At 37.4% G+C, this 25,610-nt stretch overlaps 1 protein-coding gene across 1 annotated transcript; it reads left to right on the top strand.

Annotated features, from left to right (window-relative positions):
• Positions 1 to 984: 984 nt before the first annotated feature.
• On the top strand, positions 985 to 24,656 carry LOC308645846 (uncharacterized protein; the record flags this gene model as incomplete). The annotated part of the gene is made up of 6 exons (XM_081288256.1): positions 985 to 1,111; positions 3,524 to 3,576; positions 5,164 to 5,290; positions 16,506 to 16,616; positions 17,424 to 17,607; positions 18,498 to 24,656. The coding sequence occupies 6 exons, from the start codon at positions 985 to 987 to the stop codon at positions 20,269 to 20,271; spliced, it is 2,376 nt and encodes a 791-aa protein (XP_081144382.1). The 3' UTR covers positions 20,272 to 24,656.
• Between the last annotated feature and the right edge of the window lie 954 nt (positions 24,657 to 25,610).

The raw sequence follows: 25,610 nt of genomic DNA, 5'->3' as shown, positions 1-25,610 counted from the left end.
TTTGGCTATACCTTTTGTTTCTTAATCTATTCTTTAGGTTTGGACAGGAGAGTCTGTTTCTTACAGACATGACATCATAAGTCAAGTTGGAGTAAACTATTATGAACTTAATAGTTTCATATACATTGTATAATATTTATCAAAAGTATTGATAAAAATGTCTTCAGAAAGCAGATTCCAAACAGGACTTGATAAAAGCCACAAACTACAGCTAACATGGGAACCTTGGTGATTATTATTAACCAAGACATGAATACCTTATTTCTTATCTGACTTATAGTTAGGAGGCCCTGCACAAACAAGAAAAAAAAAATAAACGACTTATGAATATTATAATAACAAAAATGCACAGGAAATATTATTTATATTTAAGTCCAAAATAAGGAACTTACAGATATTAAAGTTCAGCAAGGTTTCCAGACAGAAGGACCTAATTAAATACTTTTCAATAGCTTTCCTCTAGCAGAGCAATAGTCAATAAAACAATGAAAGGGTAAAGTAAAGACCTAAAGGACTGAATCAATGGAAAAGAGTTTATCTCACAGGTTGGTAGACTCAGAGTTTTTAAGTATGATGGCCTGTGGACAGGGCTCTAGCAAGGGTATTAATGCATTTGATGAGCATCCTACTCCTGGGCCTCAGGGAACCTGTGTGACAGGCTCTAACCTTAGCCCCGCCTCTAGGAATTTCCAGGGGTCTCCCTTGGCAACCAGATCCCATCTTAGACCCAACCTCTGGAATATTAAAAGTCATGCCCCTTGATCTGGTCTCACCTGAGTCCACTCCGCCGGCCTAGCCTGGTCCCTCCCCAGCCTCGGCCAAGGTTCTGGTTCTCTTTTTACCTACAACCCCAGGGAAAATTAGCACATTCCCTGCGCTGATGGACTGAGCCGGCCGCTCCGCGCCACTCCCAGCTTCCGAAGCTCCGCCCCTTATGCAGAACGTTTCTCAGAATGGGGAGGGGGTAGCGGGAGGCAGAAGAGCATGTCTGCGCATGCGCGAGATAGGTCACTGTGTGCCCGTGGCCGCCATGACATTTTTCGCTGTAGCCCGCTTCTGAGATATATTCTTGCGTCAGTCCGCATCCTATCCGTCGGCCCGCGCCATCCAGGTATGGGCCGTGCTTGGCGGAAGGCTGGCTTCCTCTATTCCGCCGCCTTATCCTATCCGTCCTGGCCCCGCGCCATCCAGGTATGGGCCGCGGGAGGCGGAAGGCTGGCTTCCGCTCGTCCGCAGTTCCCCGGGCCCCCTTCAGCCGCGCGGCCCAGAGTCCCGTAGGCTCCGCTGGCGCAGCACTCGTCCCGTTGACCGCATCGGGGACTCCGGGCTGCGCCAGCGGCGGGCGCGTCTCCTGCAGGCCGGAGCTGGGGAGCCTCGCGGCCTCTCCCTGCGGAGACTAGAAGCCTCGCCTGCGTCGGGGTCCGGATCCACAGCCTGTGCGGGTCTGCTGGTCTGCACACACCCGGCGTGGGGTGAGCTCGGCCCGCTGTCCCTGGGCCTAGCGCACTGCCCAGCGCGGGTCTGAGAGTTCCCCGGGGACCTGGAGCATGTTTGACACATTGCATTCAGATACACAAGAGGGAGCTGATTCTAAAATACTGTTTACCCGCCTCCTGGGCAAGTGCATTTCATCCTTAATAAAGTGATACATTTTAGCCTGGCGCGGTGGTGTACGCCTGTAATCCCAGCTACTCGGGTCTAAGGTAGAACTTGATCCCAAGTTCAAGGGCAGCCTGAGCAATTTAGGCAGGCCCTATCTCTACACAAAAGATTAGAAGGACCAGGGGTGTACTTCAGTGGTAGAGTGCCCCTGGGTTAAATCCCTAGTACTGCAAAATGCAGGGAGGGGGAAAAAAAAAAAAAAAGCTTGGTCACTTATTTATAGATTCTTTAAATTTGGTACATAAAATGTGCCAGTTTGAATTTTTTTTCTCCTAAATATTTGTGTTTTCCAGTTTTTTGTTTCTAATTACTGCACTTGCCAGGACTCCTGGCTGAATGGAGATTAGCATATAATTTTAATTCTTGCCTTGTTCCTGATTTCAGAGAAAATTAATCAGTATTTCTCTATTAAATAGAATGTTTGCATTTTGTAACCTATAAAATCTTTTCCTTTCTAATGGCCTAAGTTATTCTTAGCAATGTACACTGAAATAGATTAGTCATTTCTTTGTGTCTAAGGGAATATGTCAAATAACCTTTCTATGAATACTATGCATTTCATTAATCAGTGATTCAGTTTTTGTTTATTTCATTCTTGTGGTGCTGGGATTGAATCCAAGGACTCAACACTAGTAAGGCACCATACCACTGAGTCCCAGTGATTCAGTTTTATTCTTTTTTTTTTTTTTTTTTTTTTTTTTTTTTTTTTTTGGTGATTCAGTTTTTAAGCATCCGTCATTCCTAGGATGAAATGAACTTAAATTGTGATTTTTACTTATTGTTCATTTCTCAACTGTTACCAATACTTTTGTATTATTTGTACTTTGTATGTGATCTGGCATATTTTTTAGTTCTTCCCTTCTGGTGTTGGAAGTAGGAAATTACCTTCCCTGTGTACACTGGAATTATGAATTTCCTAATTATTTTGTGAAACTTTCTGTAAAACAATTTGCAACTTCTGTTTCCTTGTGCATGTTTTAAGTATGATTCTTTTAATGACTGGATACAATGAAATTTTCTTCTTCCTCCTTCTCTTCTACTACTAATATCACCATCCACCACCACCACCACCTCCACCACCTCCACTACTTCTTCCTTTTCCTCTTTCTCATCTCTTCTAGATTCTACCTCTTATAGTTCCTGTTACCTCCCAGTAGTCCATTCAAACTCTTAATCTATAAAATGGATTAATCCACCAATGAAGTGAGACCCCTTATAATCCAATTGCTTCCCCCAACCCCAAACTCTGAACACTGCAGCACTGGAGACCAAGCCTTCAACACAGGAGGCTTTGAAAGACATCCCATATCCAAACGATAATAAATACCTTGATTCTCTTTCTCAGAAATTAGGTTTTTTGGAGCCCATTGGGTGGGGTTGGGATGACAGCAGTGTTTAGGGCTTTGTAGTAATGCCTATTATCCTGTAAAATGGTAAACAAGTAAAAATGTTGGTCAAGGAGTCCCAAGAAGCCTAGTGTTTAAATAAATTAGTGCTTTTTCTTAGGGTTGAAGGCACCACTTGATACATTTTATGCTTTGTGTTATGGGGAAATGGACAGCCAGATGTTCTTAAGACTTGAGTTAATTTACTAATAAAATGTTACTATTAACCTCTTTTGTATCATTGACAAGGGTAAGAGTGTTTTTTGTATCTCTAGGGGAGAAAGGATTGTTCCAGTTTCACACAAGTTTAGTTTGTATTTACTTGGGAGTCATGGTATGTGTTTTGAGTTGTCACTGGTAATGGATGTGCTACAATATCCAGGCTCATGAGTATGGGAATTCTCTGGAGGGTTGGATTCCCATGTCAGCTTCTGTCTTACCTATAACTTCTCAATGTCTTACTTTTCTTTATGAAGGTGACATGGAGGAAGAAAGAATAAGTGTTGGGTTACAGAAAAGTATGATGCAGGTAAGTAAAAGGTATAATGCTCTAAAAGAATATTTCTATTTCATTTGATATCCTGCTGCTATTTTAGAGCACAGGTTAGCAATCTGCTTCTTTTTTTTTTTTTTTGGATCACATGGTAAGTATTAGGTTTTGAAGGTCATAGAATTTCTATTACAAGGAAATTGTCATTTTAATACAAAAAATATTCATAGAGGAACATAAAAAATGTTTTATTGTATTGCAATAAAACTTTATTTACTTAAGTACGTGATAGGCTAGAGTAAGTGCATATGCTATAGTTTGGTGAACCCAGGCCACAATACTATAAAACGGAGCCAGCTGTGGGCCTGACTTGAAAGATATGCAGGCTCTTGGGCCTCTCAGGATTGTGAGAGGGGAAAAAAGGAAAAGTTCCCATTCACTCTCTGTGTTTTTATTCATTAAAATCTCATCAAGATTTAAACCTGAGTTTAATGTTGTGCTCAGTGCCTTAATAGGAATAAAGTAGCAGGTGAAGTTATTCTTGAATAAGGAAGAATTTCTCAATAAGGAATAATATGATATTGTCCAATATGTGGTCTTGGTCCCATATCCTGGCATAGAGTTCCTAAAACCCTTCAAATGTCTGGAGTGATAAGAGTAGCTTTGTATGATGACTGGTGACCAGGACAGATAGCCTCAGGATGAGTGCTGGTCCAGAAGAACTAAGGTATGCTTGACTCCTCAGCCCTATCCACTAACCTTGAAGTTGAGAGGTACTGAAGGTTAAATTGATTACTTAAATTGCTAATTTAAATCAGTCATGCTTTCTAGTAAAGCCTCTGTGAGAACCCAAAAAGAATGAATTTAGGGAGCTTCTGTATAGCTGAATATGTAGAGGTTCCTGGTACGAGGCACCCCACTAGGCATGGAAGTTCTGCAGCTTTTCCTACCCTGCTATGCCATATATATTTCTTTATCTGGATAGTTCTCTGTATTTATAACAAACCATAAGCACAAGGAAGTGTTTGCATAGATTCTGTAAGCCATCCCAGCATATTAGCCAACTCAAGGAGGGTCCAGTGTGGACCCTGAGATGTAGCCATTTGGTCAGAAGTATAAATGACAATGTACTAGTTGTTATGTTGTTTGAAGTATGGGGAAGTTTTGTGGGACTGAGCCCTCAACCTGTGGGATGAAGCTGTCCATGTAGATAGCGTAAGAATGTTATTGTATAACAGGAAACCTAGCTAGTGTCTGTTGGAGAACTGCTTGATGTGTGTGGAAAATTACCCACATACCTAATATCCAGTGTTCTGTGCAGGTTCGAAGGAAAATAACTGATTTTTTTTTTTCTTATTTCATTACTATCAACTGCAAAGAGACTTATGTAGTATTTTAGAAGTATTTTGGGTTTTAGACAGGATTTGTTCAGTCACTAAGTATGTGTGTGTAGAAAGGGAAAGAGATCTGCTGACGGAGTCCTGCCATAGACTTGGGGAGACCACAGAATCTTCTGAACCTCCCCTGAATTGATTCTCAGGTCCCCAGTGCTGTCAGCCTCACCCATCATCTCACACACAGTGGAGGAATTGTACCTTTCTGAACAGAATTTGTGGCATCTTTTAGGACTCGGTGACCTTTGAGGATGTGGCTGTGGACTTTACCCAGCAGGAGTGGGCTTTGCTGGATCTTGCTCAGAGGAGACTCTACAGAGATGTGATGCTGGAAACCTTCCAGAACCTGGTCTCACTAGGTAAGATTGGCAATATTGGTTCATGTAGTGGTTTAGAAAACCACAGTTTTATCTACTAGTTGACCTTGTTCCAGGATCTGTGCTGAGGAGTGGGAGTACTTGGTAAATAAGACAAACTTGGTCACTGACCACAGGGTGCTTACGATCTGGAGGCTTCTTCATGTAAATGAACACGGGAATATTAAACTTGTTTTTTATTTTTCTTTTTGTGGTTGAAAGCCTTGAGGATTATTAAGTATTGAATGTGTGGGGATTGGGGGGCTTCTCTGGGGCACAGGGAGAGTTTGTGATTTGAGACTTTTGAAGATTCTACTGCTGTGAATGCCCTTTACCCAGATACCACCAGGAGTACACCTGTAAGTTAAATAATCGGGGTTTATTTTGCAGTCATGGGAGAACATACCCATGGGGATTTGAGGTGCATCTTAGTAAGAGGCCGTTAGAGAGTACCTATTTGAGAATTTGTGCTTTTTGGATGATTTAGAGATGAGTCTATGGGGTAGATTATATTGGTTTCTTAGGCTCTCTATGAACAAGTACCATAAACTGGTTGGTAAAAAGTATAGAAATTTTTATTCTTTCATATTTCTGGTATCTGGGAGTGTGAAACAAGGTGTCAGCAGAGCTATATTCTTTCTAAAGCCTCTAAGGAAAAAGTCCCTCCCTGTCTCTTTCTAGTTTCTGGTGGTTGCTGGCAGTCCTTTTTTTTTTTTTTTTTTTTTTATAGATGTATCACTCCAGTCTCTGCCTCCACCATTACCTTCCCTTTGTACCTATTTCTAATCTCTGTCCATATAGGGACATCAGTCATTGGATTTAGGGTCCATCTTAATCCAGAATAACCTCATCTTAACTTTACTATGTTGACAAAGACCTTGTTTTCATATAAGGCAACATTCTGAATATGGGTGAACATTTTCAAAATAGGCTTTAAAAAAATGTACGTGTGTATGTACATTTGTACCTATGCACATATGTATGTATGTATGTGTGTGTTTATGTGGTACTGAGAATTTAACCCAGGGGCTCTCTACCACTGAGCTAAATCTAAATCCCCAGCTCTTTTTTATTTTGAGAAATTGTCTTGCTAAGTTGCTCAAGTTGGCTTCAAATTTGGGATCTTCCTGCCTCATCCTCCTGAATAGCTGGAGTTATAGGTGTGCACCACCATGTCCCAGAGTAACAGGCTTTAATTTTTAGAGCAGTTTCAGTTTGAAAGCAAAATTAAGTGGAGGGTAGAGAGATTTCTAACTACTGTCCTCACAACACAGACAGCCTCTTTCACTGTGAACATCTTCCACCAGAATGGTCCATGTTTAATTTACAAATGATGAATGTACATTGACACATCTTCATCATTAACTAGAGTCCATAGCCTATATTAAGGTTCATTTGTGGTGTCGTACATTGTATGGCTTTGGGCAACTGTACAATGACATGTACCATCATAGTAATAAATAGAGTAGTTTTATTCCCATAAAAATTTTCTGTGCTCTCACTTTTTAATCCCTTACTCTCTCTTATCCCTTTGGCAGCCACTGGTCTTTATATCATCTGTATGTTTTTTATCTTTTGTGGAATGTCATAATTTTGGAATTTATATAGTATGTAGCTTGTTCAGATTGGCCTATTTCACTCGGTAATGTGCATTTAAGTTTCCTTCATGTCTTTTTATGATTTTCCTTTTATTGTTGAATAATATTATGTAGTATAGATGTGCCACAGTTTATTTATCATTCCGTTTACTAAAGGGCATTTTGGATGCTTTCAGGTTTTGACAAGTATGAATTATGCTCTTGTAAACATGTGTAGCTTTTTGTGTGCAGTTTTGACTCCTTGGATGAATGCGAAGGGACACAATTTAATTGCTGGATCATATGGTAAGAGTTTTTTTTTTTAATATTTAGTTTTTAGATGGACACAATATCTTTATTTATTTATTTTTATGTGGTGCTGAGGATTGAACCCAGTGCCTCACATGTGCTAGGTGAGCGCTAGCCCCAGCCCCATGGTAAGCGTATTTTTAATTTTATAAGAAACCACCAGATTGTCTTCGTAAGTAGCTGTACCATTTTGCATTCCTGTCAAGAATGAATGAGAGTTCCAGTTTCTCTACATTTTGCCAATATTCGGCATTGTCAATTTTCTGGATTTTGGCTGTTCAAAAAGGCGTGTAGAGGTGTGTCACTGTTTTGTTTTTCCTGAATGATTTTAGGATGTGGAGCGTACTTTTACTTTTTTACTTGCCATTTCTCTGTATTGGTTTAAGTGTTTGTTTAAGTCTTTGGCTATATATTTACAGTATTTTTTTGTTCTCTTATTATTGATCTTTAAGACTTCTTTGTAAAACGCAGCAAAAGAAATGATTAAGTGCGAAGAGACAGCCTTCAGGATGAAAGAAAATCTTTTCCATCTACTCCTCTGACAGGGGATTGACATCCAGAATATACAAGGAAAAAAAAATTCAACAACAGAACAAAACAAACAAACAAACAAACAAACAAAAATCCAAAGCAAACAAAAACCAAATAACCCAGTCAAGAAATGGGCAAAAGGGACTAAACAGATTTTTCAAAAGAAGAAATGTGGGCTGGGGTTGTGGTTCATCGGTAGAGAGCTCGCCTAGGTTTCGAGGCCCTGGTTTCGATCCTCAGCACCACATAAAAATAAATAAATAAAATAAATATATTAAAAAAAAAGATTATTTGTTAAAAAAAAAAAGAAGAAGAAATGCAAATTGTTGATTGACTGTATTTCTTCTTCTGTGAAGTGTCTATTGAGTTCCTTAGCCCATTTATTGATTGGGTTATTTATTTTTTTTGGTGTCAAGTTTTTTGAGTTCTTTATATGTTATAGAGATTAATGCTTTGTTGGAGTTGCATGTGGTAAAGATTTTCTCCCAATCTGTAAGCTCTCTGTTCATGTTATTAATTGTTTCCTTTGAGAGAGGAAGCTTTTTAATTTGAATCCATCCCATTTGTTGATTATTTTGACTTTGCTTCTTGCATTTTAGGAGTCTTGTTAAGGAAGTTAGATCCTAATCCATTGTGGTGAATATTTGGGCCTATTTTTTTCTTCTATTAGGCATAGGGTCTCTATTTTAGTGCCTAAGTTTTTTATCTACTTTGAGTTGATTTTTTGCGCTGGGTGAGAGATAGAGGTTTAATTTCATTTTGCTACATATGGATTTCCAGTGTTGCCGTACCACTTGTTGAATAGGCTATCTTTTCTCCAGTGATTGTTTTTGGCATTCTTGTCTAGTAGGAGATAACTGTATTTATGTGGGTTTGTCTCTGTGTCCTCTATTCTGTATCATTGGTCTACAAGTCCATTTTGGTGCCAATACCCTGCTGTTTTTTGTTACTATAGCTGTGTAGTATAGTTTAAGATCTGCTATTGTGATGCCTCCTGCTTCACTTTTCTGGCTAATGATTGCTTTAGCTATTCTGGGTCTCTTATTTTTCCAAATAAATTTCATGAACGCTTTTTCTATTTCTATGAAGAATGTCATTGGGATTTTAATAGGAATTTCATTGAATCTGAATAATTCTTTTGGTAGGAAGGCCATTTTGACAATATTAATTCTTAGGAGTGTTGATTTTTATATCCTGCTACTTTGCCGAATTCACTTATTTTAGAATTTTTCTAGTAAATTTCTTTGATCTTCTAGATATAGAATCATGTCATCAACAAATAGTGATAGTTCTTCTTTATCTATTTGTATTTCTTTAATTTTTTTTCTTTTATCTAATTGCTCTGGCTAGTGTTTCAAGGATGATGTTGAATAGAAGTGGTGAAAGAGGATATCCTTGTCTTGTTCCAGTTTTTAGTGGGAATGCTTTCAATTTTTCTCCATTTAGAATGATGCTGGCCTTTGGTTTAGCATATATAGCTTTTACAATGTTGACATATGTTCCTACTATCTCTAGTTTTTCTAGTGTTCTGAGCATGAAAATGTGCTGTATTTTGTCAAATGCTTTTTCTGCATCTATTGAGATGATCATATGATTCTTGTTTTTAAGTATATTAATATAATGAATTACATTTATTGATTTCTGTATATGGAACAAACCTTGCATCTCTCAGATGAATCCCACTTGATTGTGGTGCACTATCTTTTAAATATGTTTTTGTATGTGATTTGCCAGAATTTTATTGAGAACTTTTGCATCTATGTTCATCAGGGATATTGGTCTGAAATTTTCTTTCTTTGATGTGTCTTTGTCTGGTTTTGGTATCAGAGTGATATTGGCCTCATAGAATGAGTTTGGAAGGGTTCCCTTCTTATCTATTGCATGGAATACTTTGAAGAGTATTAGTATTCATTCTTCTTTGAAAGTCTTGTAGAACTCAGCCGAGAGTCCATCTGGTCTGGGCTTTTCTTGGTTAGTAGGCTTTTGATGGTGTTTTCTATTTTATTACTTGAAATTGATCTATTTAAAGCATGTATGACCTTATCATTCAGTTTGGGTAGGTCACATATCGTTAGAAATTTGTTGATATCTCTAATATCTTCTATTTTATTAGAGTATAAATTTTCAAAATAGTTTCTAATTATCTTCTGTATTTCAGATGTTTCCATTGTGATATTTCCTTCTTCATCTTGTATTTTAGTAATTTGGAGTTTTCTCTTTGTTAGCATGGCCAGGGGTTTATCTATTTTATTTATTTTTTCAAAGAACCAACATAATGTTTTGTCAGTTTTTCCAATTTTTTCCATTTCATCTCTGATTTTAATTATTTCCTGTCTTCTACTGCTTTTGGTGTTGATTTGTTTTTCTTTTCCTAGGGCTTTGAGATGTAGTGTTAGGTGATTTGTTTGTTGACTTTTTATTTTTTTAATGAATGTGCTCAATGCAATAAACTTTCCTCTGAGTACTGTCTTCATAGTGTTACAGAGATTTTGATATGATTATCAGTGTTCTCATTTACCTCTAAGAATTTTTTATTTCATTCTTGATTTCTTCTACTATACATCATCATTCAATTGTGTATTATTTAGTCTCCATTTGTTACCTCTATTTTTATTTTATTGTTGATTTCTAATTTTATTCCATGTGGTCTCATAGAATGCAAGATACTATCTCTGTTTTTTTTTTTTTTTTTTTTTGTATTTACTAAGATTTGCTTTGTGGCATAAGCTATAGTCTGTTTTAGAGAAGGAGCCATATGCTGCTGAGAAGAAAGTATATTTGCTCGTTGATAGATGAAATATTCTATATATGTCTGTTAAGTCTAAATTATTGATTGTGTTATTTACTTCTATAGTTTTCTTATTTCGTTTTTGTTTTGGAAAATCTGTCCCATAGTGAGAGAGGTATGTTAAGGTCACCCAGTATTACTGTATTGTGGTCTATTTGACTCTTGAAATTGAGAAGCATTTGTTTGATGTACATAGATGCCCCATTGTTTGGGGCATGAATATTTTAAATTGTTATATCCTTCTTATATATACTTTCCTTAAGAGGTATGAAATGTCCTCTTAAGGGAAGTATATATAATCTCTTCTGATTAACTTTGGTTTGAAGTCTACTTATCTGAAATGAGAATGGAAACTTCTACTTGTTTATACAATCAATTTGAGTGATAAGGTTTTCCCCATCCTTTCACCTTCAGCCTGTGGATGTCTTTGCTCATGAGGTGAGTCTCTTGAAGACAGCAGATTGTTCTATCTTGCTTTTTAATAAAATCTGCCACTCTATGTCTTTTGATAGATGAGTTTAGGCCATTAACATTCAAGGTTATTATTGTCATATGATTTTGTATTCCCTATCATTTTGATTTTTTTCCGGTTTTTGATTTGTCTTAGATTCTCATTTGGTTGAGCGTTGTTTTAGTGTAGATCCTCCCTTTGCTGGTTTTCACTTTTTTTCCCCCACTTCATCCTCATGCAGTATTTTGTTGAGAATGTGCTGTAATATAGACTTTCTAATTGTAAATTCTTTTAATTTTTGTTTATTATGGAATGTTTTAGTTTCATCTTCAAATCTGAAACTTAATTTTGCTAGATATAAAATTATTGGTTGGCATCCATTTTCTTTCAGAGCTTGAAATATATTATTCCAGGACCTTTTAGCTTTGAGGTTCCAGGCTGAAAAATCAGTTGAGATCTGAATTGGTTTCCCTCTATATGTAATATGATTTTTTTCTCTCATGCCTTTAAGAATTTATATTTATTCTCTGTGTTAGTCATTCTAGCATAATGTGTCTTGGTGTGGGTCTGCTGTAATTTTGTACATTTGGGGGTCCTACAACCCTCTTGTATTTGATTTTTCCATTCCATTCTTTAGATTGGGGAAATTTTTTTACTATTATATCATTTAAAAAATATGCATTCCTTTGGTTTGTATCTCTGCTCTTTCATCTATTCCAATTACTCTTAAATCTGGTCTTTTCATGTTATCCCATAATTCTTGGATGTTCTGTTCATGGTTTCTTACCACCTTCTCTTCATGGGCAACTCTACTTTTAAGATTATATATTTTTTCTTCATTGTCTGAGGTTCTGTCTTTCATGTGATCTACTCTGTTGGTGATGCTTTTTATTGAATTTATAATTTGGTTTACTGATTCCTTCATTTTAAGGATTTCTGCTTTTTTTTTTTTCATGATCTCTAACTCTTTATTGAAGTAGTCTTTCATTTCCTGTATGTTCTTTGATTTCAATCCTCATACTACCATTTATTTCACATATCAATTTAACTATATGCAATCTGAACTCCTTCTTGGACATATTTTTTACTGTGTTATCAGCGGCTTTTGTTGTTGAAGCATCTTGATTTGTTTGGGGCTCTTTAATTCCTTGTTTTTTTCATGTTGTTAGTGTGTTTTCCCATCTAGAAGTATGGATCTAAGGCAGCATAAAATCTACCCTGTAGACTTATAGTGTCTAGGTGTCTGAAGGTTTCCAGAGCCTCGCCTTTACTGGTGAGACCAATATCAATATTACTCAGCATATAATATGTAGCCTTAAACCTAATAGCTTCCACTAAGGCAACTACTGCTTTCTTGCATTAAATCAAAATGATGAATTTAATAACTATCTATAGTATAAACAGAAATTTTGTTAAAATGGTTTACAATTTCAAAGGGTGGATGAGAGAACGGAGTAGTGTAGTATGTAATATTTGTGAGGGAGGAAGAGAGAAGCTAGAAGTAAAAATTCACAGGAAGATTGGAAGAGGAGCTGACAGAGATTGGCTGTTGATTGGAGAGAAGTTGGAAAGAAAATAGCATAAAAAGCATCCTTTTCCAAATATGGTAGAGAGTTTAGTGAATAAAAAATAAAATAAATCTTTTTTGAAAGTCAAACTGTCTCTGTCAGTGTTCAACAGTTTCTCAGCTCTGACTCTGACGTCTCTTGGGATCACCAAACCCAGATCAGCCCTTGCAAACCTAGTCTCTAGCCTACAAACCTGGGTTTCAAATACCTCAGGCTCTGCCATTTGTAGTGCCAAGATCTCAATGCTGCTCCTACTTGCAGAGAGACCACCAGGAATACACTCATGCAAATGAGCAACAGCATGAGATGCAGCAGCAATACCCAGGCCACTAGCACACTCAGCAGGAAGACCCCAGGGTTCTCCAAACCCGCAGGTACCCCAACACTGGACCTGTAGGTCCTGATTGGAGTCCCCAGACAGAGGGTCTTGTGGTGATAAACCTGCTGGCACCCAGGTCCCAGGCCCTGGCTGGTATCCCAAAATGGGTGCAGCCACATGCAACCAAACCTGGAATCTCCCCTGCAGCAGTCCTCTAGTCCGTGGTAGCAGCACTAGTGGCGGCTGCATTGGCAGTTACAACTGCAGCTGTGGGGGCAGCGTCAACAGGTGATCTCTAGGGGTCAGCAGCAATGTGGGCTTCAGTTGCATCCACAGTTTCTTCTGTGGCAGCAGCACCCAGAAAGAACACCTCCAGGTGATTTCAGTCTAGCAGTAGAGAAATCAGAGGCAGCAGCAATAGTGGTAGTGGTGCAGGTGGCAATTGAGTAACAGGAGACTTCCAGTTCAGTGGCAGCAACCATGGAGGTAGCATCAGAATCGAGTCAGGGGTATCCAGGTAGTGCCCAGAAAAGAGATCTCTGGGCACAGCAGTGGCTTCTGCAGCAGCCCAGAAAGAAGACCTCCAGGCGACCTCAGGCTGGCACAGTAGAATCAGAGGCAGCAGCAATTGACACATGGGTTTTTATTCCGCCATAAAGAAGAATGAAATTATGGCATTTGCTGGAAAATGGATGGAAATGGAAAATATCATGTTAAGTGAAATAAGCCATATTCAGAAAGCTAAGGGTCCAATGTTTTCTCTTGTGTGTGGAAGCTTGAGCAAAATAAGAGGGAAACAGGCAGAGGGAGCCCATGAAAATAAAAAGGGTAGGATAGGGGAAGGAAGGAGGAAGAGGGAAAGAGGGGACTGCAAAGTGCACCTGGCCAAATCGTGCTGTGCACATATAGGAATATACCACAGTGACTTTCACTATTGTGTGTATCTATAAAGCATGAATTAAAACAATAGGTAAATAGAAAGAAGAAGGGGACAGGGGGAGGGAGGAAGGAAAGGAAAGGAGAAGTACTGGGAATTGAAATGCAGCACATTAATTCCATGCATGTATGGTTGTGTCAAAATGAATTGCAATATTATGTATGTGATAATACACTAATAAAAATATGCAAAAAAAAGAAAAAGCATTCTGGGCTGGGGTTGTTGCTCAGTGGTAGAGTGCTCGCTTCACACATGCGAGGCCCTTGTTTGATCCCCAGCACCACATTAAAAATAAATAAACAAAAAAAGGTATACAACTAAGAAATATATTTTTTTAAAAGTATTCTTTGTGTAAAGAACAGGAAAACAGTTTCTTATCAGATAAATCTCTGTGAAACAACCTCTTACCAGAGAAATTTCTTGCAAATGTCTTCTTTTAGGCATAGCTTATCTTTTCTTTCTGTAGATATTATTTTTCACAGAGCAGGAATTTTAATTTTAATGGGGTGTATTGTATCAATCTTTTTCTCATCAATCATACCTTTGATATAGTATCAAAAAAGTCATAGCCAAATCCAATGTCATCTAGATTTTCTCCTTCTATCTTGTACAATTTTTCTAGTTTTATGTTTTACATTTAGATCTATGATCCATTTTAAATTAATGTTTGTGAAGGGCATAGATTCATTATTTTATGTGGGTATGTCCAGTGTTCTAACAGCATTTGTGGAAAAGGCTATCTTTTCTCTATTGTGTTGCTGTCGATTTTTTGTCACAGATCAGTTGACTACATAGTTATTGCTTGGTCTGTAGGGATTTGATACTAGTGTCTTCCCAGAGACCTACATCTGTGGATGGTCAAAATCTCTTAATTAAAATTCCCTGGTATACAGCCTAAGCTCTCATATTCTTTATATCATCTCTTGATTATGTTTAGTGCCTGACAAAATGTAAGTGCTATTTATTTGAAATGAAACCACATTCTCCACTCTGCTGGTCTGTAGGTCCACATAAGTTACATGCCTCTACAGCTGAGAGAACCCATTTTAGTATTGCAACTAATCACAGCAGGGAAATGCCTGTCTGGTCAGGTCCATGGGTCAGAGCTGGCAGAACCTGACTCTTCTTCAGTATTACTGAGCAGTGTATTGTAGCTCTCAATGGCAGACCTCAGCCGCTGGCTGCCATTTTTTTTCTTTTCCCCAAGGTCTTATTCACAGATTTGAATACAAATCCACAGACAACAGAAGGCAAGAGTGAAGGTGTAGTATTTATATAAGTGAAAAGAAAAGAAGCAGAACTCTCAGGGGCTGAGAGGGGAACCTGAGAGTAGGTTTCCCCTTAAGTGTACTAGTCTAGGGACTTAAATAGTTACTGGATGAGGCATTCATCAATATCTGTGCTAATCAGGTCTTGGAAAGGTACGAAGGGTGTTGGTCAGTGTCTATGCTAATCATGTCTCGAAAAAGTGCCAATACTATTGGTCAACACCTATGCTAAACAAGTATTGGAAAAGTGCCAAGGCTCTTGGTTTGGTCTGTGACATTCTGATTAGTTAGTCCTTGAGTCTGTAATCTTCACTCAGGTCGGCTCTATCTCCTTTTTCCTGCCACCCGGGACAAAGAAGTTGGCTGTAATGTTTGGAATGTTTTCTATAGGTTAGTTTTGTGAAATAGCCTCTTCATTTAAAGTCTCTCTCTCTCTCTCTCTCTCTCTCTTTTTTTTTTTTTTTTGGTGTGGGGGAGTGCATTTTCTTAACTGTCTGCCTGTTTTACTATCTATCCTATCTTATTCATAATTACTTTTGTACTGTATTGATTTCGACAGAAGCACAAAAAAATACATGTTTAATAGAGATGTAATTTTTTCCTATTGTATTTTCTATCCATGGTTGCTTGAATTCACAGATAAAGAGGGCCAACATTACCTATGTAGATCTGTGTCTGTGCTCTCTACTCTGTTTCCTTGATATATTTGGACATGACTTTTGGTGAAACCCTGTTCAACCTGATAAAATAAAGGTATTGTGTCCAACTACAACTAAAAAAATATTTAAAAAAATAAAAAATATTCTGGCTGTGTCAAATCAGCTATAATAATTTTGAGGTTCCACTGTGAATGTAGGTCAATCTCTTTTTTTAATAATTTTTTTACACCTTTATTTTATTTATTTATTTTTATGTGATGCTGAGGATCAATCTCAGCACCTTGCACATGCTGAGCAAGTGCTCTACCACTGAACTACAATCCCAGCCCAGATCAATCTTTCTTTCTTTGTCTTTTTTGTGCTGGGAATTGAACTCCTAGGGGCACTTTACCACGAGCTGCATCCCCAATTCTTTAAAATTTTGTTTTTCTTTGCTTTGTAACAGGATCTTGCTAAGTTGCTGAGGTTGGCCTTGACTTCATGATCCTCCAGCCTCCCAATCCCACCCTGGGATTATAGGCTTGTGTCACTATATCTGATTCAGATCAGTTCTTCACATTAGAGGATGCCTTTCCTCCCACATCTCAGCTTTTTTTTTTTTTACCTTCTCTATTTTTCTTTTCTTTCTTCCTTCCTCTCCCTCCCTGCTTTGCCTTTTTTTTTCTTCCATGGATTTGACATTTTGTTTCAGTTAAACTCATCCTTCTCTGTCTTTAGAGTTTCAGAAGACCAAAGTTTGACCCAATCTTATGAAAAGATATTTGTGATTCTTCATTGCTTTCCCTCATGATATTCCTTTCCTCATATGCAGGGTACCCACTCCTCACACCCAATCTGATCTCCCAGTGGGAACAAGAGGAGGAAATGCAGACAGTGAACACAGAACTTATCCAGGACATCTGTATGGAGCAGCACCAGGAAGGCAAGAATCCCTGGGAGAAACTGGCCTGGGAGGAGACAAAAATAAAATAGAAATAAAGCAAAAGTTTGTTTTGTCTGAGGAGGCTCATTATCCACAGATGACTCAGAGGACTATTTTGACTGTTTATCTGTCCTCTCATACTTTCTTTGATCTTGGCAAAGATCTCCATCTGTGCTTTTTTAAAGTTTGTTTTTGGTATGTGTATTTTATCCATTCTGTTTTCCTCTCCTAATAATTTTTTTTTAATTATTAATGAAAAATTTTAATATATTTTCTAAACTAATATGAAATATCAAGTTAACAGAAAAATTTTAACATAATCTTTCTTTCTTAAAAATTATTTATGTATTTGTTCTAATTTGTTATACATGATAGCAGAATGCATTTTGATTCATATGGAGCACAATTTTTCATGTCTCTGGTCCCAATCATTTCTACTGGTCATGTTACCATCACTGTCATTTTTGAAAGCACTATTTTTTATTTTTCAGCACTGAGGAACCCAGGAGTGCTTTACCACTGAGCTATATCCCATACTGTTTTTAGTTTTGAGACTGGGTCTAAGTTGTTGAGGCTGTCCTTGAACTTGTGAACCTCCTACCTCAGCCACCCAGGTAGCTGGGAGTACAAGCATGTATTACCATACTATGGTAGTGTTACCATACTATGGTTTCATGGAAATATTTTTTAGTGACTTGTTTTAGTTTTGACCCTTGTGCCTATTAATAATGAAGTCCTGAAACAGCTGCACTGCTCAAAGTCCTTTGCTCATAGGTAACTTTATTTTGTTTTATTTTTTCGCTTCAGAATTTGAGTCTCTACTTAATACTAAGGAATTAGTTGCTCTTCAAGATAACAATGGAGAAAAAGTATTCAGTGAACAGAAAATAGTGAGATTCAAAAGAAGTGGTTCCTGCTCCTCTATTTTACATGAAAACCAGGATACCCATCATGTGAATGATTGGAACAAAAGCCATGAGAAAGGTTTAAGGTGAGTGCCCTTCATATAAGAGAAGGTAGTGCATCAGGAAACAATTTTGAGATTTAAGAAACATATTTTGGGCTGGGATTGTGGCTCAGTGGCAGGTAGAGTGCTTTCTTCCCACATGTGAGGACTGGGTTCAATCTTCAGCATCACATAAAAATGAATAAACGAAATAAAGATATTGCATCCATCTATAACTGAAAAATATTTTTTAAAAAGAAACATATTTTCAACATAAACCTAGGTCAAAAATTTTGCTTTCATAAGAATGAAATCATGGCATTTGCCAGTAAATGGATGAAGCTTCAAAGAACCAAAGGCCAAGTGTTTTCTCTGATAGGTGGATGCTAATTCACAATGGGGGGTGTACTGGGAAGAATAGAGGTACTTTGGATTAAACAGAGGGGAGTGAGGGGAAGGGAGGGGGTGTGGGCATAATAGTAGAATGAATTGGACATTATTAACCCCTGTGCATATATGATTACATGACCAGTGTAACTATACATCCTGTATAACCAGAAGAATGTGAAATTATACTCCATTTATATATGCATTCTGCGCTCATTTATAACTAATGGAATACATGCAAATAAAAAATAAATTAAAAAAAATAAAAGTATTCAAATTCAAAATAAAAAAAAAATTGTACTTTCACAAAGAATTTTGTCTAGATAGTTTTTCCTACAAATGATACTGAGATATTGAAAGTTTGACACATAGATTGGTTTGACAGATTTATCAGAAAAATCATTTAAGTCAAAAGCTCAGTTACAATGTTGACTGTGGAAGAGACTTCTTGAGAACATTTAGCTTATAAGTTGATGTGGCAGAAAGCATACATATTTACTGAAAATGGTAAATTTTATTACTAATAATCTGTCTTTTATTTTTAAAAGTCATGTGGTAGAGAACATCTGTGAATACAATGAAGAAAATCAATGTGGACAAATTTCTAATCTTATGCTCCAGAGAACTACTGAAGTCAAATCCTTTGAATGCTATGAGTGTGGAAAGTCCTTCCTGTTTCATTCATCACTTAAGAATCATACCAGATCTCATGCTGGAAACAAACCCTATCAGTGTAAAGAATGTGGGAAAGCCTTCCATTTTCTTTCTTGTTTTAAGAAGCATATGAAAACTCCTACTGAAGAAAAACCATATGAATGTAAGGAATGTATAAAGGCCTTCAGTTGTTCCTCCATGTTCAGAGCACATATGAAAATTCATAGTGAAAAGGCAAACCATGAATGTAAGGAATGTGGGAAAACCTTCAGTAGTTCTTCCCACCTCACAGAACACAAAAGAATTCACAGTGGAGATAAGCCCTATGAATGTAAGGAATGTGGGAAGGCCTTTAGTTGTTCCTCATCACTCTCCAAACACAAAAGAATTCATAGTGGAGATAAGCCCTATGAATGTAAGGAATGTGGGAAGGCCTTTAGCTCTTCCTCTCATCTTATAAGACATATAAGAATTCACACAGGTGAAAAGCCTTATGAATGTAAAGAGTGTGGGAAGGCCTTCAGTGAATCCTCAAAACTCACTGTACATGTGAGGACACACACCGGAGAGGAGCCCTATAAATGTAAGGAATGTGGGAAAGCCTACAATTGCCCCTCCTCCTTAAGTATCCACATGAGAAAACACACTGGAGAGAAACCTTATGAATGTCTGGAATGTGGAAAAGCCTTCTATCTTCCCACTTCCCTGAACACACATGTGAAAAATCAAAGTAGAGAGAAACCCTATGAATGTAAGGAATGTGGGAAGGTCTTCAGTTGTCCCTCATCCTTTAAAGCACATGTGAGAGATCACAATGGTAAGGTGCAATATGAATGTAAGGAGTGTGGGAAGGCCTTTAGTCGTTCCTCATCCCTCACTGAACACCTAAGAACTCACAGTGGAGAAAAGCCTTATGAGTGTGAACAATGTGGGAAAGCCTTCATTAGTTCTTCCTATCTTACTGTACATAGAAGAACTCACACTGGAGAGAAACCTTATGAATGTAAAAAATGTGGGAAAGCCTTTATTCGTTTCTCACCTTTTAGTATCCACATGAGAACCCACACTGAGGAAAAACCATATGAATGTAAGGAATGTGGGAAGGCATTTCGACATTCTTCATACCTTACTATACATGCAAGAATGCACACTGGAGAAAAACCCTTTGAATGTCTGGAGTGTGGAAGAGCTTTCAGTTCTCCCTCATCCTTTGGGAGACATGTGAGAAGCCATACTGGAGAGAAACCATATGAATGTAAGGAATGTGGGAAAGCCTTCATTAGTTCTTCCTATCTTACAGTACATACAAGAACTCACACTGGAGAGAAACCTTATAAATGTAAAAAATGTGGGAAAGCCTTTATTTGTTTCTCAGCTCTTAGTATCCACATGAGAACCCACACTGAGGAAAAACCCTATGAATGTAAGGAATGTGGGAAGGCATTTCGACATTCTTCATACCTTACTATACATGCAAGAATGCACACTGGAGAAAAACCCTTTGAATGTCTGGAGTGTGGAAGAGCTTTCAGTTCTCCCTCATCCTTTGGGAGACATGTGAGAAGCCATACTGGAGAGAAATATATGAATGTAAGGAATGTGGGAAAGCCTTTATTTGTCCAGCCTATTTTCGAAGAAGTGAAAATTCACACAAGGGACAACATATAAATGTAAAGAGTAAGGGAATCTCTGCAAGATTTTTTTTCTGAATACAGTTTTTGAAGTCTTATTTTGTGAAGTCTCATACTGTAGAGACACTAAATGTGTGAAATTGGGAAATTATCACTCATTCTTTTGAGGAGTTGAGGACAACTGAGAGAAACCCTGTGTTTGTAAGCTCTATGGTAAAGCCTTTTGATTTTGAACATAACTTGTGCCGGAGTCCGGCTGGGCTGTGCAAAGTAGCCAGGGGGCGAAAAGGAACTTGTGAAGGTTGAAACAGCGGGAGCCTCTTTATTCAGAACAGCAGAGGTATATATACCCAACTAAATACACACAGCTTATTTCAATTAACATCATCCAGTTACAGCAATCAGTCATTAAGGAATCCTCATCATCTTGATAGCTCGCTGGCATTACTTCTCAAACCACTCATCCTGGCAAAGTGTCAGGTGCCATTTTGACTTGGCTGTGGCTCTCAACACTTGTATAAGAAAATTCAAAATTTGAGCTAGAAAAGGAGATCAGTGCCTCATTAAAGTGGACTTCTAGAGAGTCATTGATTTCCAATGTTTTCTAATAGGAAGATTTAAGGTTATATGTTTCCCTTTTCAGCTTTTATGACATACTTTTGAGTATGAGGTGAGTTTCTTTAGCTGAGAAGTAAATGTTATTTTCATTACAAAGTCTTTTGGACTCTTGGGAGATTGTGTGTGTACGTATGTGTATGCTTCTCCTCTGAGACAGGGTCTGGCTATGTTGTCCAGGCCTGTAACTCCTGGACTTCTGCATTAGCCTCCTAAGTTTTGGAATGCAGGCATATATCATTGAGTCTGGCTCAAGTGCATTTTTTTTTTTTTTTGCAAGCAGGAAAATGGTGTTTTTTTTGTTTTGTTTTGTTTTTGTTTTTAATTGTTGTTTCAGTTTGAACTCACAGCATGGGCACCTTCTTCTTCTTCATCTTTGTCTTTGCCTTCGCCTTCTTCTTCTTAGTCTTCATCTTCCCCTTCGTCGTCTTCTTCGTCTGGGTACTGAAAGTTGCCTACCCAATAATTCCCCCCTTCCCTTTAAACTAAGAGTACCAACTGTTTTTGAGAATATCAGTGTTTACTATCAAAAACTTTTCATGTGTAATAAAAAGTTTTAGTGGAAATTAATTAGTACAAAGGCCTTGAAAGATTATAGTCTCATCTGATTGCTGTTTTGTGTTTTATTCTTTATGTTTGTTCATGCCTGGGATCTTTGTTAATTTAATTTTTTTAAGTTGTTGATGGATCTTTATTTTATTTATTTATATGTGGTGCTGAGAATCGAACCTAGTGTCTCATACACGCTAGGTAAGCACTTGACTACTGAGCTACAACCCCAGCCCTGATGGCTGGAATTTTGATCTAATGTTTTAATTTAATAAACTGTGTTATATTAATTTGGATATAGCTGAGGACTACATTTCCCTTAATCACTTCTAATCCTAGGTGATAGTTTTCTAAAATAACTTTGCAAGAATTTTGAAAGGCTTTAGGGAAGGAGCTACAATTGCCTGCTTATTAGGACCAAAATATAGGTAGACTGATGGGTATGGACCTTGTGGGCCCCAGTTTTCAGCTCATTTTTCTGAGTATTGAACACACTGATCCATACTTGCTCAAAACTGAATGTTAAGTGCTTGACCTCAGTCTCCTCAGGGGCTGCACCTCCACAAACGTCTCCATCAACTCCTGTATCCTGGCCAAACACAGCTTAGATTTCTCTGGCAAGCTCTGGTGTTGCCAATTTGGCATTTTTGCTTCTCATTGCACTTCCTCTGGCACTTTCACTGCCCTGTTAGAGGTGACCAGTTTGCAGAAGGATTGTCATCATGCTCACAGTCCAGTCCCATCCTTCACTCTGTTCATGGGATTGATGTCTATACAAACCTACTGTGGTCCCAAAAGTGAGTAGAGCTGTGGTTAATGAAGTTATGCTGTCTGTAATTGAGGCAAGCCTCAGATAGGCGTCATCCTATTTTGGTAGAGGAGGATTTATATTTGATACCTTCAGACAGGGGATATTTTACTGCCTTTATGTGAAAAGAGGAATGCTATGAGCTGTTTCAGGTACATTTTGCTACCTCCTCCCCTTTTTTAAAACATTGTATTTTAAGGGGTGGTGTTGTGGCTCAGTGGTAGAGCATTTGCCTAGCATGTATGAGGCACTGTGTTTGATTCTCAGCATGGCATATAAATAAATGAATAAAATATAGGTCTATTAACAACTAAAAATATTTTAGAAAATTTTATTTTATCTCTTAAAAGCATAACTATACCATTTCCCTTAATCACTTTTTACTGTTTATCAAGGTATACATACATTAATGTGAAAGCTGTGTACAGCTTGATGTAATTTCACATAGATGTATCCATCCTAGTGGACACATTTCCAGGATTCCATGAAGTTTTCTCAATAATCACTCCACAGAGGAAATTGGATTTTGACTCTTATTACGCTTGATTTGGTGTGCTTTTTCTCACTTTTCAAATAAATGTTAAAACTATAACATGTACTGTTACATGTTTGGCTTCTTTTACACAACATAATGTCTGGTTTGTCACTTGGTTGCTATATGTGGGGAATGCAATTACTGAATAATAGGGCAGACTTCAACTGTAGTTTTGGTAGATACTTTAGATTTTCAAAAATGTTGGTCCCACCAGTAAGTCCCCAACAGTGCATGTGAGTGTTGGCTATTCCGCATACTGGGCCCACACTTTCTAACTTTAGCTCTTCAGCAGAGTGTGTGGTGATATTTTTTTTTTTTTATTGTTGAAATATGCATTTTCCTGATATGTCATGATTTTGAGTACTTTTTGGTGTGCTTATTGGTTATTTGGATATCTTTATTAGGCTACCTTTTGAAGCATTTCACCCATTTTTATTTCCTTTTTTCTTTTGAAGTGTTTCCTTGCTGCTAAGCTTCAATCTGGATCCTGAGGCTAAAAGATGTGAATTTGTCTGTCTCCATGTCTTGGCTGTGCATCCTTTTGCATTGTCTTTTCTTCCAGCTGGAATGTTTTCTTCACAGTAGGCTTCAGAATTTCTGTGCTGCTTTCTTCCCAAGATAATGCTTCGGGGAGAAGAGTGACATCTTTTTTGAACAGTTCCAATATATTCATCAAAATGGAATCTGAGGAGGGGAGGGGGGATAGTAGAGGATAGGAAAGGCAACAGAATACTACAGACACTAGTATGGCAGTATGTAAAAACGTGGATGTGTAACCGATGTGATTCTGCAATCTGTATATGGGGTAAAAATGGGAGTTCATTACCCACTTGAATCAAATGTATGAAATATGATATGTCAAGATCTATGTAATGTTTTGAACAACTAATAATAAAAAAAAATTAAAAAAAAATGGAATCTGATTAATGGCTTATTTTGTCCACCATGGCCAGGGGAATGTTAACACTCTGATTTCTTTAGGACCAGCTCCCAGTTTCTCATTGAGAAACTGAGGTTAGTATTTGTACCCCTAAATCATAGAGCCCTGGCAGTTATGATGCACATGGAGAAGAGAGAGAGCAGCTGTGAACAGGTGGGGGCTCAAAATAGGGGCAATATTGCACCTGATGCTGACTTCAGGAAATACAAAGTCTGGGAACTTACCCAGTGTTTGTTCCTAGAAATCCTTTTAGAATGTCAGATGCCATATGTCTTTTAGATTGCTAAAAATTGCTCTCAGTCTTTACAGAACATAAAAATAAGTAGAGATCTGAGTGTTCTTTATGAAGTATTTGCCTAGACCAAGATAATGAATATATTTTATGTTTTCTTCTAGACCGTTCATTGTTTGAATTCTTGTATTCAGGTTGGTGATCCATTTCAAGTATTTTTGTTTGTTTGTTTGTTTGTTTGATAGGGTGTGAGGTAGGATGCAGATGTATGTGTACAGATTTATCCATTAGATAATGTTTTCCCTCTGCTTAGGTAGGCAATCTATGTCTTTTGGTTTGTTTGTCTTTCCTTGCAGCAGCACCATACTATCTTAATTTGTATTGCTTTGTAGTATTTTTGGAAATCTAGTAATAAATTCTAATTTTAGAATTTATTAATTTTTACAAAAATATTCAGGGTCTATTTTATAGAATAACATAAGTAAAATTGACATCTTTACAGAATTGGATCTTTCAATTGATGAACATGATGCAACAATCCATTTACCTAGGTTGTCTTTAACTTTTCTGAAGGTGTTTTGTAGTTTAATTGTAGAGGTCTTGAATGTCTTGTTTAATTTATTTCTAGATACGTGGTGTGTTTTGCTTGGTAAATTTTTTATTTGTAATTTTTGAATTAGTACATACCTTTACAATATTTTTTTCTTACATTATCTTTATAGCTAGTGAGATAAATTTAACTCAAGTAATTCTCACCTCATTTCTAAAACTTTTATTCATTTTTTCTTGTCTTATTTAATGAATAAAGGACATGAAAATGAATATCTTTTCCTTGTTCCTTTATGAAAGAGTATTCAACATCTTACCATTAAATATAATGCTACTTGTAATTTTTCATAGATAACTTCTATCAAATTAAGGGAATTCTGTTTTGTTCCTGGATTGTTAGATGTTTTTAAAAATCACAAATTGATATTGGATTTTATCCAGTGCCTTTTCTGTATGAATCAGGGTCTTTAAAAAATCCTTAATTCTGTTAACAAAATGAACTATACATTCTTTGATTTTCAGATGGTAAAACAACATGTATTACTGGAATAAATTAAATTTGTACATATTGGTCTATTAGCCTTTTCATTTTGCTAGGTTCAACATGGTACTTTAAAAAAATCATGTCTGTATTTATATTGGTGTTTGTTTTATGATTTATCAAAATATATAAATGATTTTTGTTCTTGTTTTTGGTACTGGGGATTGAACCCAGGGAAACTCTACCACTGAGGCACATATCCAGCCCTTTTTATTTTGAAATGGGTCTTACTAAGTTGCTCAGGCTGACATTGAACTTACAATTCTTTCTCAGGCTCCCAAGTTGCTGGAATTACAGGTGTGTGCCCCTGTGCCTGGCTTGCCCCTCTTTTTTTTCCCCCCGCTTTTTCTTTATTTTATTCTTCTTTAACCTCCTGTTGGCCCAGTATTCTAGCTTTTTGCAGAAAAAAAAAATCTTTTGGAATCATGCCCCTGGTTATTGGAAATTATTGGACTTTGCCTCACCCCAGAAAACCAATAACAGTTTCCACATCTTGCCTTGGTGAAACAGCCTAATTCCTCAATCAGTGCTGTCCACCTTTGGTGAAGCCCTAATTAAAGGCTTGCCTCTGTGTGCCCACAATAATGGACTTGGTGTCATTCCTATT

The sequence above is a fragment of the Spermophilus citellus genome (genome assembly GCF_964194105.1).
Source record: "Spermophilus citellus genome assembly, chromosome: 3".
Taxonomy (NCBI): Eukaryota; Metazoa; Chordata; class Mammalia; order Rodentia; family Sciuridae; genus Spermophilus; species Spermophilus citellus.
Note: the sequence above shows the minus strand (reverse complement) of the source record. Positions and strands in the feature narration are given on the sequence as shown.